The 15,927-nt window shown below is 37.6% G+C and overlaps 1 protein-coding gene across 4 annotated transcripts in view; it reads right to left on the reverse strand.

Annotated features, from left to right (window-relative positions):
• The window catches only part of kcnab1b (potassium voltage-gated channel subfamily A regulatory beta subunit 1b), a 37,677-nt gene extending 22,256 nt beyond the window's left edge, over nucleotides 1-15,421 (reverse strand). Inside the window, exons 1-4 of one of the 4 annotated variants that reach the window (XM_089008079.1) lie at nucleotides 15,326-15,421; nucleotides 12,651-12,717; nucleotides 10,763-10,937; nucleotides 7,742-8,210 (exon numbers count right to left, since the gene is read on the reverse strand). In XM_089008079.1, coding sequence (XP_088864205.1) covers nucleotides 7,742-7,956 — 215 coding nt within the window. In that variant the 5' untranslated portion in view covers nucleotides 7,957-8,210; nucleotides 10,763-10,937; nucleotides 12,651-12,717; nucleotides 15,326-15,421. Of the gene's footprint in view, nucleotides 1-7,741; nucleotides 8,211-10,762; nucleotides 11,118-12,650; nucleotides 12,718-15,325 lie in introns of those variants that run through there. The other 3 variants (XM_089008080.1, XM_089008081.1, XM_089008078.1) reach the window with 3 other exon arrangements.
• Between the last annotated feature and the right edge of the window lie 506 nt (nucleotides 15,422-15,927).

Below are 15,927 nucleotides of genomic sequence, written 5' to 3' on the forward strand. Positions count from 1 at the left end.
AAGGTGTTGACAAAACAAACCCACACCAGTCAACACTGATGGTCAGAAATGTATGAGCAAAAACCCGCCTCTTCGGTTCCCGTTCGTTTTCCCCAATGACATCTCACCAATTGCAACATATAAAAATACCGTCAGGAAACGGAGCAACTACAAATAAAGAGACAAAAAAGAAAAAACATGACAAGGGGGGAAATTAATAAGTCGGGAGAAAAAAAGGACACACAAGCAACAGACTAAAGGGGTTGTAAATCCGAGCTTCAAGTCGAAGCACATCACACACACAAAAAAAAAAAACATTGTATATGACAAAGAATGGCAAACAGAGAATGACAGGCTGCCCCCCAGAGGCTGCGACACAGTGCGCATGCTTGCCATGAGCGCGAGCGTGTCCAAATGTGACAGCATTCTTTGTATTTTGGTTCCCAAACTGCTTCAACTTTGAATGCACCGGAACGCCTTTCACGCCATCTATACATTTTATCATCTGATTGTCCTTATGAGGATCTGCTGTTATTCTCGGACAGTAGTCTGGGGACACCCTGAACTTGTTGCCGGCCAATAATAAGACAAGAGTGGCTGCCTTTACAACAGGTCCTACTTCTTCCTTTCCGTTTCTCTTACGTTATTTTTTTTTTACTGCTGTGTAATGTATGTTTCTCCACTGCGAGACTAATAAATGTTAATCCAATCCAATTCAAATGACCATCTATTCCATATTTCTAAGAAATATATCCAAGGTGATCCCAGTCGATTCATTGCTTTGGAAGGTTACAAATACTGTCTGTGCGCTCTCAACGTTTTCTTCCAAAAACTCTCAAATGTGTGTGGGGATAGGGGGGTGGGGAGGAAATCTACAAATCTCTCCATGCTGGATTTCAGAGCAGGTGGCCTGTGGGTTGACCCTTCTTTGAAGAACGTGTGGGCAGATCTAAAGTGCTTGATTCACTGTGTTGTGACTTTCAGTCAGAGCTCTTCCCTGAATTTATATATACAGGATGGATGGCTAACTGGACAGCTGGATAGCTAGATAGCTGGATGGATAGATGGATAGCTGGATGGATAGCCCAGTGGATAGCTGGATAGCTAGATGGGTAGCTGGATAGCTAGATGGGTAGCTAGATAGATAGATAGCTAGATGGATATCTAGATAGACAGACAGCTGGATGGATAGCTGGACAGCTAGATGGATGGATAGCTGGATAACTAGATGGATAGCTGGATAGCTGTATAGCTAGATGGATAGCTGGATAGCTAGATGGGTAGCTAGATAGCTAGATAGCTAGATGGGTAGCTAGATAGCTAGATAGATAGCTGGATAGCTAGATAGATAGACAGCTGGATGGATAGCTGTATAGCTAGATGGATAGCTGGATAGCTAGATGGATAGCTAGATGGATAGCTGGATAGCTAGATAGATGGATAGCTAGATAGATAGACAGCTGGACAGCTAGATGGATAGCTAGATGGATAGCTGGATAGCTAGATAGATGACATGAATCAAACTGGAAAACTATCACACAGAGTGTATGTTAGAATGCGGAGTTCCAAATCAAAGTGAATTCAAAACTAGTATATGGATGAAAAGAAAAAACGGACAGATAGACCGACGACGAGATCATCCCCAGCAACCAAAGCCTGTTTGTAACAAGTGCAAGTCATTATATTCTCAGCGCATCCGCAGCAGCAGCAGCCGTGTTTGGTATCTTCACCATGCTTTCCAATTATCTTTGTAATTACAGTCTGTTTGCTAAGAAAGCAAGACCCAGTTGACTATACCGTACTGGAAATCCACCCCCGTTGGCGTAGAGCAATCGATGTTGCAATTACAACGCAAACGGTGTGAAAGTTTTTTTTTTTTTTTTTGCTAATTTAACTGCCGCAAAGGCCGCTCTGGATAGGGGAGGTGGGGCGGAGGGGAGGGGACTTGTTTGCTTGAGCCTGGCATGATCACAGCTCTCAAGTGCTCAGTGTTCTAACACCACGTAATTTTTTTTGTCTTCTTTACAGAGGCAAAAAGTACGTTTGCAGTAACATCAACAGCCAAAGGATTGTTGTCCTCACTTTTTTTTCCCTCTCGTGCAACGCATCCTCTGTTATTCACTGAAAACATTTTTTTTGTGGTGTCTAGCTATGTAACTATATAGCTATTTAGCTATCTAGCAATCTACACAGGATGGCACCAAAAACTTGGCTAATTGAAAAATAGTCATTAGTGTCAAGGAAGTATGCAAAAATGATGCATCTAACGAGCTTTTTATGCCACGACGGAAATAAGTTTAGCCTGGGTAAGTCATCGAGAGCATTTGTCGAATGGGAACGTACACATGCACTTCTGATGTTTCTCCCCCCATCCCCAAATCACATGCAAGCCATTTATTTTTAAGGAAATCAAACATGTTTAAAATAATTGTTTTGTCATCATGGTTGATAGTATACTTACATTAAAAACTAATTACAGTTTCTAAGTGATTGAGAATAGACAGAATAGAAGTTATCATATTTAAAAGTTCCATGCTGTTGTATGCTGAGTTGGCCCAACACAAGGCCCACAAGGGAAGCACAGAAAATCTGGGGTCAATCTGATGTGAACAGACACAGCCTGTTAAACTGTCATCTTCATATAGGATATCTGGCCTTGGACTAATTTAGGACTTGGTAAACTCCTTCACAGGAAGAGCTCATTAGCCAGGTTACAAATCTATCCGTTCATGGAAAGGACAACCAATTAAAATGTCTAGATTCTGTTGTTTTATAGTTGTTGGTGCTTGGGACGTCCTGGGGCTTGGTATTCCAATAAATTATTTTATTATTATTATTATTATTATTATTAGTGTATTATTTGTTATTTAGTTTTTTTCATTTTTACTTTCTGTGACCTTCGGGTTGAGTAAATTCTGGCGCGTGTGGCTTCCGCTGCTCACCCGCAGAAAAATATCCAGTGACTGTAAAGTGTCCTTGAGAGTTTTGAAAGACGCTTATAAATGAAATGTATTACAGTAAAGTCTCGTTATATCGATATTCAAGGGAGTCCGAAAAAATATCGATATAACCGGGACTATCGATATATCCGACCCTGTTTGCATGTAATTTTCTCCGTGCGTGCATAGAAATAGTATTGATATAACCGGGACTATCGATATATCCGATATCGATATAACGAGACTTTACTGTATTATTATAAAGAAGACTATGTTTTAGTAATGTTTCACTTAAATTTGCATACTCTCAATAAATAGCTTGGCAGAGGGCTGCAGAGGTTGGGCGTCGGTCATGAATGGCTACGTCCCCTGCCGGCAATAAAAGACAATCTTTCTGTGTTCGAGCCTTTGTTCACAGTGTCCGAACAAACGTCTCTGACACTAAGCAATTATCTAAACATTTTACTAGCTCGAGGTTTTACGGAGATGTTTTATTGTGCTTAAAGTATTCCATCTCTGTATTGAATATTGATAAGAATGAGACATTAAAAACAAAAACAGCACCATTTGGCATAGACTACTAAACCGACAAACAAGTAGAACAGTTTGTCTGTGTCCTTGCTCAGTGATATTGTGCACCGGAGCGAAAAGTCACACGATGGACTCTGTCCGTGCGTGAAGCCAAGCGACAGCGAGCATGTATGCACATAGCCATTGTCAGCGTTATTAAAATCCAACACAAACAGTGAGTGATGGCAGATGGCTTTGGTAGCAGTCCCCATATTTTGTATTTGGTTGATGCCTTGAAGAGAGAAAAAAAAAAGAATAACAGGACCCATGACAGCGAATAATCATTTTGCATGGGGATATGTTATATAACGATGGATGGAAATTTAGATTCATTTGAAATTTTGACAAATTTCCTTTTAGCAGAGCATAAATATTGCACCTGAAATTACTTTCCATCAGCATCTGCTCAGCAATTAGACCCCAATGGGGATGATAGAATATGCCAACAAAGTCTTGTATTAGTCATATTTATATATTTATTTTTTATTCCCAAATGTATATTTAAGGAAAAGAAGAAGCTACCTAGATCGAAGAAGAAGAAGCTAATAGAGAGCTTGCTCTCTATTAGCGAACTAGCTTTCTATCAATTGGAGCTACTTCCTGTTATCTATCTATCTATCTATCTATCTATCTATCTATCTATCTATCTATCTATCTATCTATCTATCTATCTATCTATCTATCGGCTATCTATTAGCTAGCTAGCTTTCTATCAATTGGAGCTACTTCCTGTTATCTATCTATCTATCTATCTATCTATCTATCTATCTATCTATCTATCTATCTATCTATCTATCTATCTGCTATCTATTAGCTAGCTAGCTTTCTATCAATTTGAGCTACTTCCTGTTAGTATTTGAGCTGTGTAGCCATCCATCCATCCATCCATCCATCCATCCATCCATAAATCCATCCATCCATAAGCTAGCTAACTTTCCATCTATTTGAGTTACTTCCAGGTTGAGTGAACGCTCGCGCGTGTGGCTGCCGCTGCTCACCCACAGAAAAACTTCCTGTGACTGTAAAGTGACATTGAGAGTTTTGAAAGGCGCTTAGAAATTAAATGTATTATTATTATGATTATTATGATTATTATTATAACAGGCATGATTTTTTTAAATAAAATATATTTACAGCTGACGCCTTGCTATTTGAGCTATTTCTTCATTGGCCAATTAATCCATAGCTAATATTATCTCATCCTTAAATCTACATCTTGATCCCTCCCAGCTAAAAAAGAAATATATATAATATATATATATATATATATATATATATATATATATATATATATATATATATATATATATATATATATATATACCGGGCCCTACTCAGTTCACACATCAAGAACGAATTTTCAATCCAACATCCTCCTCTTCTGCTACGTCACATTTGCGCCAGTTTTTTTAGCTGTGTGTATTCTCCCATGAGTAAGCAAAGGTCAAATTGTCACCGAGGATTGCTCGTGAGGGACCCTGCAAATGGAGATGCACTATTTTGGGATCGCCATGACAACTAAAAAACACTGCAGGTGGTTGTATTATTAGTTTATGCTCGGCGTCGTCTTTGGCTTCGACTTCCTACGCCTTCGGATGCTCCCGCTGTGTCTCGCGCATCCAGCGCAAAGACGTTATTTTACCAGCTTGTCTATGGAGTGCGTCAATGCCAGCAGTTCCCAAAAAGAACTCGCGAGCGCATCTGCCAGAAGTGTTCAACCATTGTTTTTTTCTTCAGTGATTTTCAATTTTCTGGCTGTCTTATTTTGTCATTTTATAATAATAATAATAATAATAATAATAATAATAATAATAATAATAATAATAATAATAATGATTGGCTGGCAACCAATTTAGGGTGTCCCCCACCTCGTGCCCGAAGACAGCTGAGATAGGCTCCAGCAACCCCCGCGACCCTAATGGGGAATAAGGAAAATGGATGGATGAATAATAATAATAATAATAATAATAATAATAATAATAATACATTTCATTTCTAAGCGCCTTTCAAAACTCTTATGATCACTTTACAGTCACATGTTTTTTTCTGCCAGGGTTCACTCAACCCGGAGGAAACTCAATTAGATAGCGAGCTAGCTAGCAAGTGAATAGATAGCTAATAGCTAGTGAATAGACGGCTAATAGCTAGCGAATAGACAGCTAATAGCTAGCGAATAGATAGCTATTAGCTAGCGAATAGATAGCTAATACCTAGAGAATAGATAGCTAATACCTAGCGAATAGATAGCTAATACCTAGCAAATAGATAACTATAGCTAGCTATATAGCTAATAGATACAGTAGCTAGCTAAATGAGTGTTAAAAGTTGGAAGCCACCCCATGTTCCAAGTTGAGAGCCCACTCATTGAGATAAGAGAGTGTTGTTTACTCGGCTCAGTCGCTTTACAACTCCCACTCGGGCGCACATGGAGGGCTCTCCCGCATGGAGGGCTTTATTACACTTAGCACTATACGGTTTTGTTACATAAATCATCTGCTCAATTGGGGCCTTGCCAAACAAATGAGTACAAATCTCAGTTTCTGGTGCTAAGTTGTCCTGCTTTTTAAATGTGCATTTGGAGCAACTCATTTTACGCACACATTGCAGTTACGGTTTCCTCTCGAGGGCCGTTGTGAATTTCAGGAAGGCATTAGAATGTTTCATAGCATCCACGTATTATGCACAGAGCGCACAACAAATGCATGAATAATTCGTTTTCAGATATTATTGTGGTTTACAAACGGCAATTTGAAATTTTGGTTGGGATTTTAGAACGCAACATGGAACTTGACATGCTTGATTTGCTTTCGCGGGCCGAAGAAAATGATGTGGTGAGCCATATTTGGCCCCCGAGCTTTGTCTTTGACATCTAATTTTGGGAGCAGCCAAATACCTTGGAAATTTAGATAGCTACACACAAAAAAATAATTCAACAAAGTAATATGCCCAATTTAGCTTTGAAACAATTAAACATGACTAACATTTCATATACTTGCATAAATTTGGTTGTTTATACATCATATATATTTGATCTAAACCTTTAATTTTTGGTCCTCTTTAGCAGAATAAAATACATCATATGAGATAGCGAGAATGACAGTGAGCTAGCAAGCCAGTGGGTGCAAATTCACCAGCTTGTTAGTGAGAGACAGAAAGAGACAATTTAGCCAAATTTGAATATTTTGAATAAACATTTATTTTTAAGTTCTTTATAAAATTGCAAGTTTTTCTCCTGACAATATGTGAAACTTGTGATTTTTTTTCTTTTTGTTTGCTCGACAATACAGTATATCTACAGACAGCACAGAGCGCCAATGTGTATGTGGAACTGTCGCTGCTTGGAATTGAAGCGGATTTACGTGGGTCAGGAGATGTGAGATAGTCTCTTTTCATCAATGGATGCTACAGCTTCGTGTTTGCTTTTAACATTTAGCTTGTAGCAGACATGCACATTTCACCATGACGTCCCTGATCCACTGGTGAAAAAGACACTTTGATCCTCTCTTTTTTCATCTAAACTGCTTCATACAACAAATAGGGTGCAGAAAGTGACTTTTGTGTTGTATCACATTATCTGTTATTTTCGGGTTTTTTTTGTTGTTATTTTGAGTTCAAGATGGCGCCGTGAGAGTGGTTGCCTTTACAGCAGCTCCTGTATTTTGTTTTTCTACTTCTTCCTTTCCTTTCACCCCTCTTTCATCACTTTGCTGCTGTGAAATGTAAATTTCTCCACTGTGAGACGAATAAAGGTCCATCCAATCCAAATCATGTTGATGCGAAAGGCAATTTTAATTATGTTTCACTGGCATTATTGTTACATTGAAGAAAGGAACCGAAAAGTTTGGGAATCCTCTGTCAAGCAAATTAATAATTATGTTCATCAAACCTGAAAATACCACCTGAAATTTCTCTCCCAGCGTTAGCCTACGTCACCTCCTTGTTCCTAATCTTATTTTGTTCCATTCACTAAAAGCCATTTTTGAACCAATCAGGTGAAATTTGATCATTTCCCACAACACACCTGACGAGCTCTCACAGCACAGTCGGTTGGAAATCGCAATCAAATGTTCTACGATGTCGTTCAGCGAGTTGAATAATCATTCCAATCTGGCAAAAGATCGTTCTCTTCATGTTCCTCGGACAACGTGGGCGCTCACTCACATCCTCCCACTGAACGCCTGTTCGCGCTCATGTTCATCTTCACAATTTCAATGCCAAAAATTGTACAGGGAAAAAAAACAACAACAACTTACCGGTATTTCATGCCGGTGAGCTTGGCGGTGGATTCTTTGAGGTTGTGGTGATAGCGGTGGGTGAAGGAACCCAGGCTGCGAGCGATCAAGGCCACGGTGCGAAAGCGGGCCCGAGCTTGGCTGGTAGTGTTGGGGCTGGTGGTGTTCTGTTTACTATGCTCGCCGTTGCGCGGGGCCTTCAGACCATGGTCTGTGCACGCGAAAGACACCTGCATGGTTGCGGGCGCAAATAAACGCCGCAACCGACGGAGGTAGATGCTCCTTTTGATCACGAGGTGAAGCCGAAAGCCCAAGCCAGCTCTCCAAACGGTTGCGGAATCTCATGTGGAGGTCACAGGGCCGAATGAAGGAGCATGAGCGTCATTCTTACGGGGACGGGGGAAGCACTCAAACGGATGGAATAGTCATGATGTCCTGTTTGGTAGGTGAGGGTTGAAGAAAGAAAGAAATCCTGCCAGATGATGGCGACCTGAAAATGGGAGAAAAGATGGAAATACAGTAAAGTCTCGTTATATCGATATCGGATATATCGATAGTCCCGGTTATATCGATACTATTTCTATGCACGCACGGAGAAAATTACATGCAAACAGGGTCGGATATATCGATAGTCCCGGTTATATCGATATTTTTTCGGACTCCCTTGAATATCGATATAACGAGACTTTACTGTAAATGAATGAAAACTTTTTTTTGCTAGTCTAATTGGATTCTCCACATGTATTAATAACACCTGCATCCTCTCCCCAAATTGAAACATCGTCCACTGCTGATATTTTTATTAGTCTCTTCAGATTTGTTTTCCCCAACAGCATCAAGACAACGACGGCGAATGATCACACAACCCCGTTCCCCCTAATTAAAATCAAAAATATTCCAAGGGTAAGGTTGGGAATCATAGTGCAAAGCATAGACAAGCATTCAATATACACCAATTTGTTTTTAATGCTTTTCGTCATAAATCTGTATTTAAAATAGTAAATATTTAAAGGACAACCGACGTCTCCGGACAAGTTGTGTCCATAATTTGTAAAATGGCTTCAAATGACTTCTACTGAGCGTATTTTAATAAGATTCCACCGCATATAGCTATATTTTACGTTTTAAGCCTCGCTCTGAATATTCAGGAAGTCTTGTTTTTGAGTTGGTGACGAATCCGTACGTGACGTCACGAAAGGACCGCCCCCTGACCGAAAAAAGACACATTGTAGCAGTCCTTCCATCACGTCAATGTATTTTGCTGTACATGTTTGGTCTGAGAACCGTGTTGCACCCAAAAGCCGCCAGAAGATGGTGTCCAAGCTCCATATAAGGAATTTATCAGCCTGTGGAAGCGGAGGTGGCCACTGGAGGTCGCCATTTTGTGCTTCTTTTTTTTGGGTGAGAGATTTTCCCCCAAAGTTGCCTCAAAATGGCACATATAATTATTTCATCGATTGCAAACATGTATGCTTTCCTCTTCAGAACTATTTGAATCATATTCATAACTGGATGAGTAACAAGAAAGCATATTCTCCGAATCTGAAGCCATTGTTTTGATTCACAAGCAATGCAAGACGTCTTGGCGTGACGTCACGAACTGGGGGCGGGACTGAAAATGCCCAATTCGCAGCTCAATTTTTTTGCAGATTTTGGACACTAAGTCATTTTTATTGGTGTTTTGCATTTGACTAAAAATATCATACTGCGTGTGTTGGGTATTATAGATGCTATAAAACATTTTTCTGATGTCAGTTAAAAACGTCGGTTGTCCTTTAAACAGTCTTGCCACTCTCCTCTAAATAGACAAATGAATAAACAAATAAATAAACTAATATATAAATAAACAGACGAATAAATAAATAAAAATAAATAAATACCTAAATTGATAAGTAAAAAAACAGACAAATAAATACATATAAACAAATAAATAGATAAATAAACAAATAAACAAATAAATAAAAAACAGACAAATAAATAAAAAGAAAGAAAGAAATACATAAATTGACACATAAATAAACAGACAAATAAATATACACATCAATAAATAAAGGATAAATAAATAAAAATAAACAAATAAATAGATAAATAAACAAATAAAGAAAAAATGGACAAATGAAAAAAATAAATAAACACATACATTGATAAGTAAATAAACAGACACATAAATAAATAAAGGGATAAATAAGTAAAAACTAATAAATAAGTAAGTAAAGAAACAAACACACAGATACATAAATAAATACAAATAAACACTACTAGATAAATAAACAAACAAATAAATAAACTAATTAAGAAATGAACAGACAAATAACTACATAAAAATAAAGAAATACAGATACGGATAAGTAAATAAACAGACAAATAAATAAATAGACACAAAAATAAACAATGGGATAAATAAAAAACTAAACAAACACACAAATACATAAGTAAATAAACGGATACATAAACAAATACAGATAAACAAACATAAATACATAGATAAACAAATAAACACATGAATAGAGATAAACAAACACATAAATACTGAAAAGTGACCTTGAGAGTTTTGAAAGGCGCTTGAAAAGAAAAAAATGTATGTATTTGTATCGTCATCATCATCATCATTATTATTATTTTTAGTATTACTATTATTTTTATTTTTATAAATAAACATAAATAAATACATCCTAAAAAGGATGTCGGGGTCAAATCATGCAGGTCATGCATGGTACACCCTTTGATCAGGACTGCGCTGTCATCCTCAGGGGTTTTTTTTGCTACTTGTAAAATGTTCACATTTGGGAACAAACCAGTCTGCTTGTTTGTTTTTTTTTTCTTGATCCCGGAAAAGTTAGATGACAATAAAAGACTTGGACCCGACTTCTATTTCGGTCAATCACAACACAAATAGAACGGCCTTGCCCGGCCAACACTTGCACATCGACCGGAAAGGCAGCAACAAGCTCTGCTGCTGGAAAACTTCCTTGCATGGATAAAATCAGATTATCGCATGACCGTAACACAAATCGAAAAATCTTCATTTAAAAGCATCCTTACACGTAGTTGAGTTGCCACTAATGGATCTTGTAGCAAATTGCTGACTGATGCGTGTCCACCTTTGAAGTCTCATCAGACCCGCCAACCAGCTGCGTCCTGACCCAGAAGTCCTCTGGAAGAGGTTTAGCGATGCCGGCGCGGAAACGAGACTGCCGCTTTGAATGATGAAAGGATTCTGAAATGTTAGTAGACGAGCAGAGCCCAAGAGGAGGAGAAACTAAAACGCATGGTAGCTGAGGAGGACCGAGACCGCCAAGAGAAGCCAAGAGCAGCGTGCGCAGAGCTTCGCGAGAGTCCGACTGGGGGAGAACTGCAGTGTTTTGCTCGGTGGTGCCACAGATGGAAAGAGAGAGAGATGGAGAGGGGGGCGGGGGGTATGCTTGAAGTAAAAGAGAGTTGATGATGATTTGTTTCAGGATATAGCAAGTCTGACGCGATGAAAAAGTGACATATGGGATAACCGACACGTGTGAACCCGATAATCCCATCTGAAAACGCGCCTATTTAAAATTGCATTCTCTGTGTAGATTAATCTCTTCTTTTATTTTTTATTATTTTATCTGTTGTTTTATTGTGCTTGTCTTGTGATTGTAAAAAGGACTTGAGAGTTTTGAAAGGCACTTCTAAATAAAAGCTATTATTATTTATTATTAGTATTATTGGATTGGATCATATAATAATAATAATAATAATAATAATAATAATAATAATGTTATTTTTACTATGACATGAGAAAAGATGTAATAATAACTATTATTTTGTATTATTATTTATATTTATAATTATTATAATTATTGGATTAACTAATAATATTATCATACAAATACATAATAATTATTAGTATTATTTTATTTGTATTTATAATTATTTTAACTATTGGATTGATGAACAATATTATAATACAAATACATAATCAATAATATTTAATAAGTATAATTATCGTTATTATTATTTGTATTTGTAATCATTCTAATAATTGGATTAATTTATAATATTATCATACAAATAGATATTATATATATTTTTTTGTTATTATTTGTATTTATAATTATAATATTGAATTAACTAATCATATTATACAAATACATAATAATAATAAGGATTATTTGTTAGTATGATTTGTACTTATAAGCATTCTAATTATTGGATTAACTAATAATATCATACAAATCCATCATAATAATAATTATTATTATTTGTATCTAGTAATGATTACCATTAGAGCTGAATGGTGAGTATAGTCTTTGCTTTTTTTGAATGTTGCTGTGCCGATGACCATTTTGTGTTTGGGAGCCTTTGACTGAGTGAGTTGCTTGTTCTGTAGCCAAAAAGGTACATCAGTCTTCTTGTGCCAGTTCCAAGCCCGGATAAATACAGAGGGTTGTGTCAGGAAGGGCATCCGACGTAAAAGTTTGGCCAAAACAAACATGCGGATCAAACCTCTAAAGATGGAGGACAATGATTTGCTGTGGCGACCCCCGAAAGGAAAAGAAATATTTATAATTATTATAATTATTGGATTAACTAATACAGTATTACTGTCATACAAATACATAATATTAATAATAATAATAATAATAAGATACCTCCTGTAAATCCCCTCAGAGACCAAACACGTGTCTTTCCAATTCATCCCATCTGTGACACGCTGCCCCCTTTGCGCAAATTATGTTTTCTCCAATGAAACGTACCAATCAAAGGAGGGCACATTTGGTGTCTACACGTTGGCGAGTGAAGCGAAAGTGTGGAGAAAATAAAGCATGACGGACGAAGCAGTTGAGGAAGGCGTCTTTAACCCCCATCCTCTTCTACCTCCCCCACATCTACACACACACTGAACTGTAATGTGACAATGCAGGATTTCATGCTTCATTCAACACTCGTGTACCTCCAGGCTAATGCAGTTTATTTATATCTTCATGGTTGTGTTTGATGAGGTCCAAATACTTGTGTCGCTATGAAAAAAAGCAGATCAGTTGCTCTCAGGTACTTTTTATATTGCGCATCTGTGACATGGAGAAGAAAAATCTGATATACAGTGAGACCTCAACTTACAAACACCTTATCTTACAAACTTTTCGTCTTACAAACTTTAAATTTCAGAAAATTATACCTTATAATAAGCACTATTTTCATAACACACACCCACCACGGCTGGCGGAGTGATCTTCGGCGGAAGCACACGACCGAACAGCACCAGAGTTTAAGTTACCAACAGTCCTTATGGAAGGTGACTCTCCTTCCATAAGCCATCAACGACCATCAAAAAGGTAAATAAAACTTTATTTTACAGCACAGTTTATTTCTTTAATTACAGTCCCCATGTCATGTGCCTCTCTTTCCAAACAGCAATTCCCTTTGACCTTCGACCTCCAACGGCATTCCATCAAGCCATCAATGACCATCACAAATGTAAATAAAGTGACTTTATGATACAATGCAGTGTATTTCTTTCATTACAATACAGTAGCACATTTATCATACACACAATAAGGTATGTTGTGTGTATTTCTAAGGCTTATTTAGTCAAAAAGTATATTTCATGGAAACCCGGGAACGGATTATTCTTATTTTAATGGTTTCCTATGGGAATTTTTTTTTTGAGATACACACTTTTCGCCTTACACACTCTGTCTGGGAACCAATTAAGTTCGTAAGTTGAGTTATCACTGTATGTATATGTATGGTATAAAGTCGTAGAAAAGTGTGTTTCATCGTTGTGGGAAGAGGATGTTGCAGTTCATGAAGTAAATCATAAACAGTACATTTCTTTGTTTTTTTTCTCCATATAAATAATTATATTGATTTTTCAAAGCTGTTTCGCAGTCCTCTTTTTGTGGTTTTATAATCAGAGACACACATGTAGCAACTATTTGCGTCCAATAGTTCTGATTGACATGACATTTTTCACCAAAAATGTGTTTTCTCAACTTTTTTTTGCCGTAAACGGTGATTTTTAGCAAAATCTACACATTATCCTGTCGTTAACTAAATAACAAAAACTTTCTTACATCTACTCTTTATTTCAGTCCGTTGAGTGCTTATATTGAGCCAAGGGAATAAGCATTTAGTCCCCCCGATCACAAAGCTCATGTCTTAATAATGCACAGGTGTCAAAGTCAAGGCCCGCGGGCCAAATCCGGCCCGCCACATCATTTTTTTTCGGCCCGCGAAAGCAAATCAAACTTGTTAAATTCCATGATAATTGCTAAAATCTGAGCCAAAATTTCATATTTTTGGATGTCAACCACAATAAAAGTCATTATTCTTGCCTTCAGATTTGAAAACGAGTTATTCATTAATTTGCTGTGTGCTCTATATGTAATATTTGAAGGGATTTAAACATTCTAATGGGTTCCCCAAATTCATAACGGCCCTCGAGAGGAAACCATAACTACAATGTGGCCCGCGGCAAAAAATGACTTTGACGCCCCTGTCTTAATGTGACAATCCATCATCCTAAATGTCACTGGCAACCCCCGGGGGGACTAAGAACGTCCCTCAACGTTGATCTCATTTCAAAGTGTGTCAGTCAAAATCATCATGTAGAACGTGACGTTTCATTTCTTGTCTGGAGTCCCCGGACGAGGACGAAGAGACTTTCACCCAGCGGCTAAGTTGTCTAATTGCCCCGGTGAGACATTCTGATCGAGGTATGTCAATTTTGTGGCTCAAACTCTTATTCGAGCTGGAATTCTGGTGCTGCTGACACAACCAAGACTGTAGAGATGAGAGTGGACTTCAGGAAACATCCATCACCACATCTTACATTATCCAACTGTCCCGTGTCAGCCATTGAGACCTTCAAGTTCCAGGGAATCATAGACTCCCAAGACATGAAGTGGTAGGTCAACACTCTCAGAAAGACCCAACAGAGGATGTACTTCCTGAGGCTGCACAAGAAGCATTTCCTGCCACAGGAGGTGCTACGACATTTCGACACGGCAGTCGTAGAATTCAAGGTGGAGGTGGGACTCCACCTGTGCTCCGCTCTGAGCCTCTTCTTATTTGTTATTAGACAAATAGATAGAAAGCTAGCTAACAAGCCAATAGATAGCTAATAGCTAGCCAGCTAGACAGCCAGCCAGCCAGCCAGATAGCTATTGTACGGTATTACAGAAAAGACTACTATATAGTACAAGTACGCCGAAATGTTGATATTTTTTGGGTGATTTCAAACAATAAACATTTTGAGGAACTAATATTATGATGATGATTATTATTATTATGATTATTGATTATGATGATGATATTATGAAAAAGGATATTTTGGCTACCTCGTTTCTTGCGCTTTTATAGTACTGTATTGGATTTTTTTTTTACACCAATATATATTAACGGGGAATTATAAAGAAAGACACATGCTCATCAGAATATCATGGAAGTGTTTGGAATTTAAGAGCTGTATTCAACTCTAAACCGTATTTCTGGGCATTCATAAATCATACAAGAAATGACACGGTGTTGAATGTTGTATTCAAAATATGACGTGGAAAAATGTGTCATATGTGTACATGAAGGGCATTTAGATTTTATCAAGGCATGCACATTGTTGTGTCGTACCTGTCGAGCATATTGGCGCTAAATCTGGAGTCAAGCACGTGGAAAAAAGCTCTTCCTAAGCTCCGCTGGCTGCAAAGCTTCCGAGAGGACAGCTGCTATCATACAAATAGATATTATATATATTTTTTTGTTATTATTTGTATTTATAATTATAATATTGAATTAACTAATCATATTATACAAATACATAATAATAATAAGGATTATTTGTTAGTATGATTTGTACTTATAAGCATTCTAATTATTGGATTAACTAATAATATCATACAAATCCATCATAATAATAATTATTATTATTTGTATCTAGTAATGATTACCATTAGAGCTGAATGGTGAGTATAGTCTTTGCTTTTTTTGAATGTTGCTGTGCCGATGACCATTTTGTGTTTGGGAGCCTTTGACTGAGTGAGTTGCTTGTTCTGTAGCCAAAAAGGTACATCAGTCTTCTTGTGCCAGTTCCAAGCCCGGATAAATACAGAGGGTTGTGTCAGGAAGGGCATCCGACGTAAAAGTTTGGCCAAAACAAACATGCGGATCAAACCTCTAAAGATGGAGGACAATGATTTGCTGTGGCGACCCCCGAAAGGAAAAGAAATATTTAT

Source organism: Hippocampus bargibanti, linkage group LG11 (genome assembly GCF_051943395.1).
Source record: "Hippocampus bargibanti isolate YZ-2025 linkage group LG11, ASM5194339v1, whole genome shotgun sequence".
Taxonomy (NCBI): Eukaryota; Metazoa; Chordata; class Actinopteri; order Syngnathiformes; family Syngnathidae; genus Hippocampus; species Hippocampus bargibanti.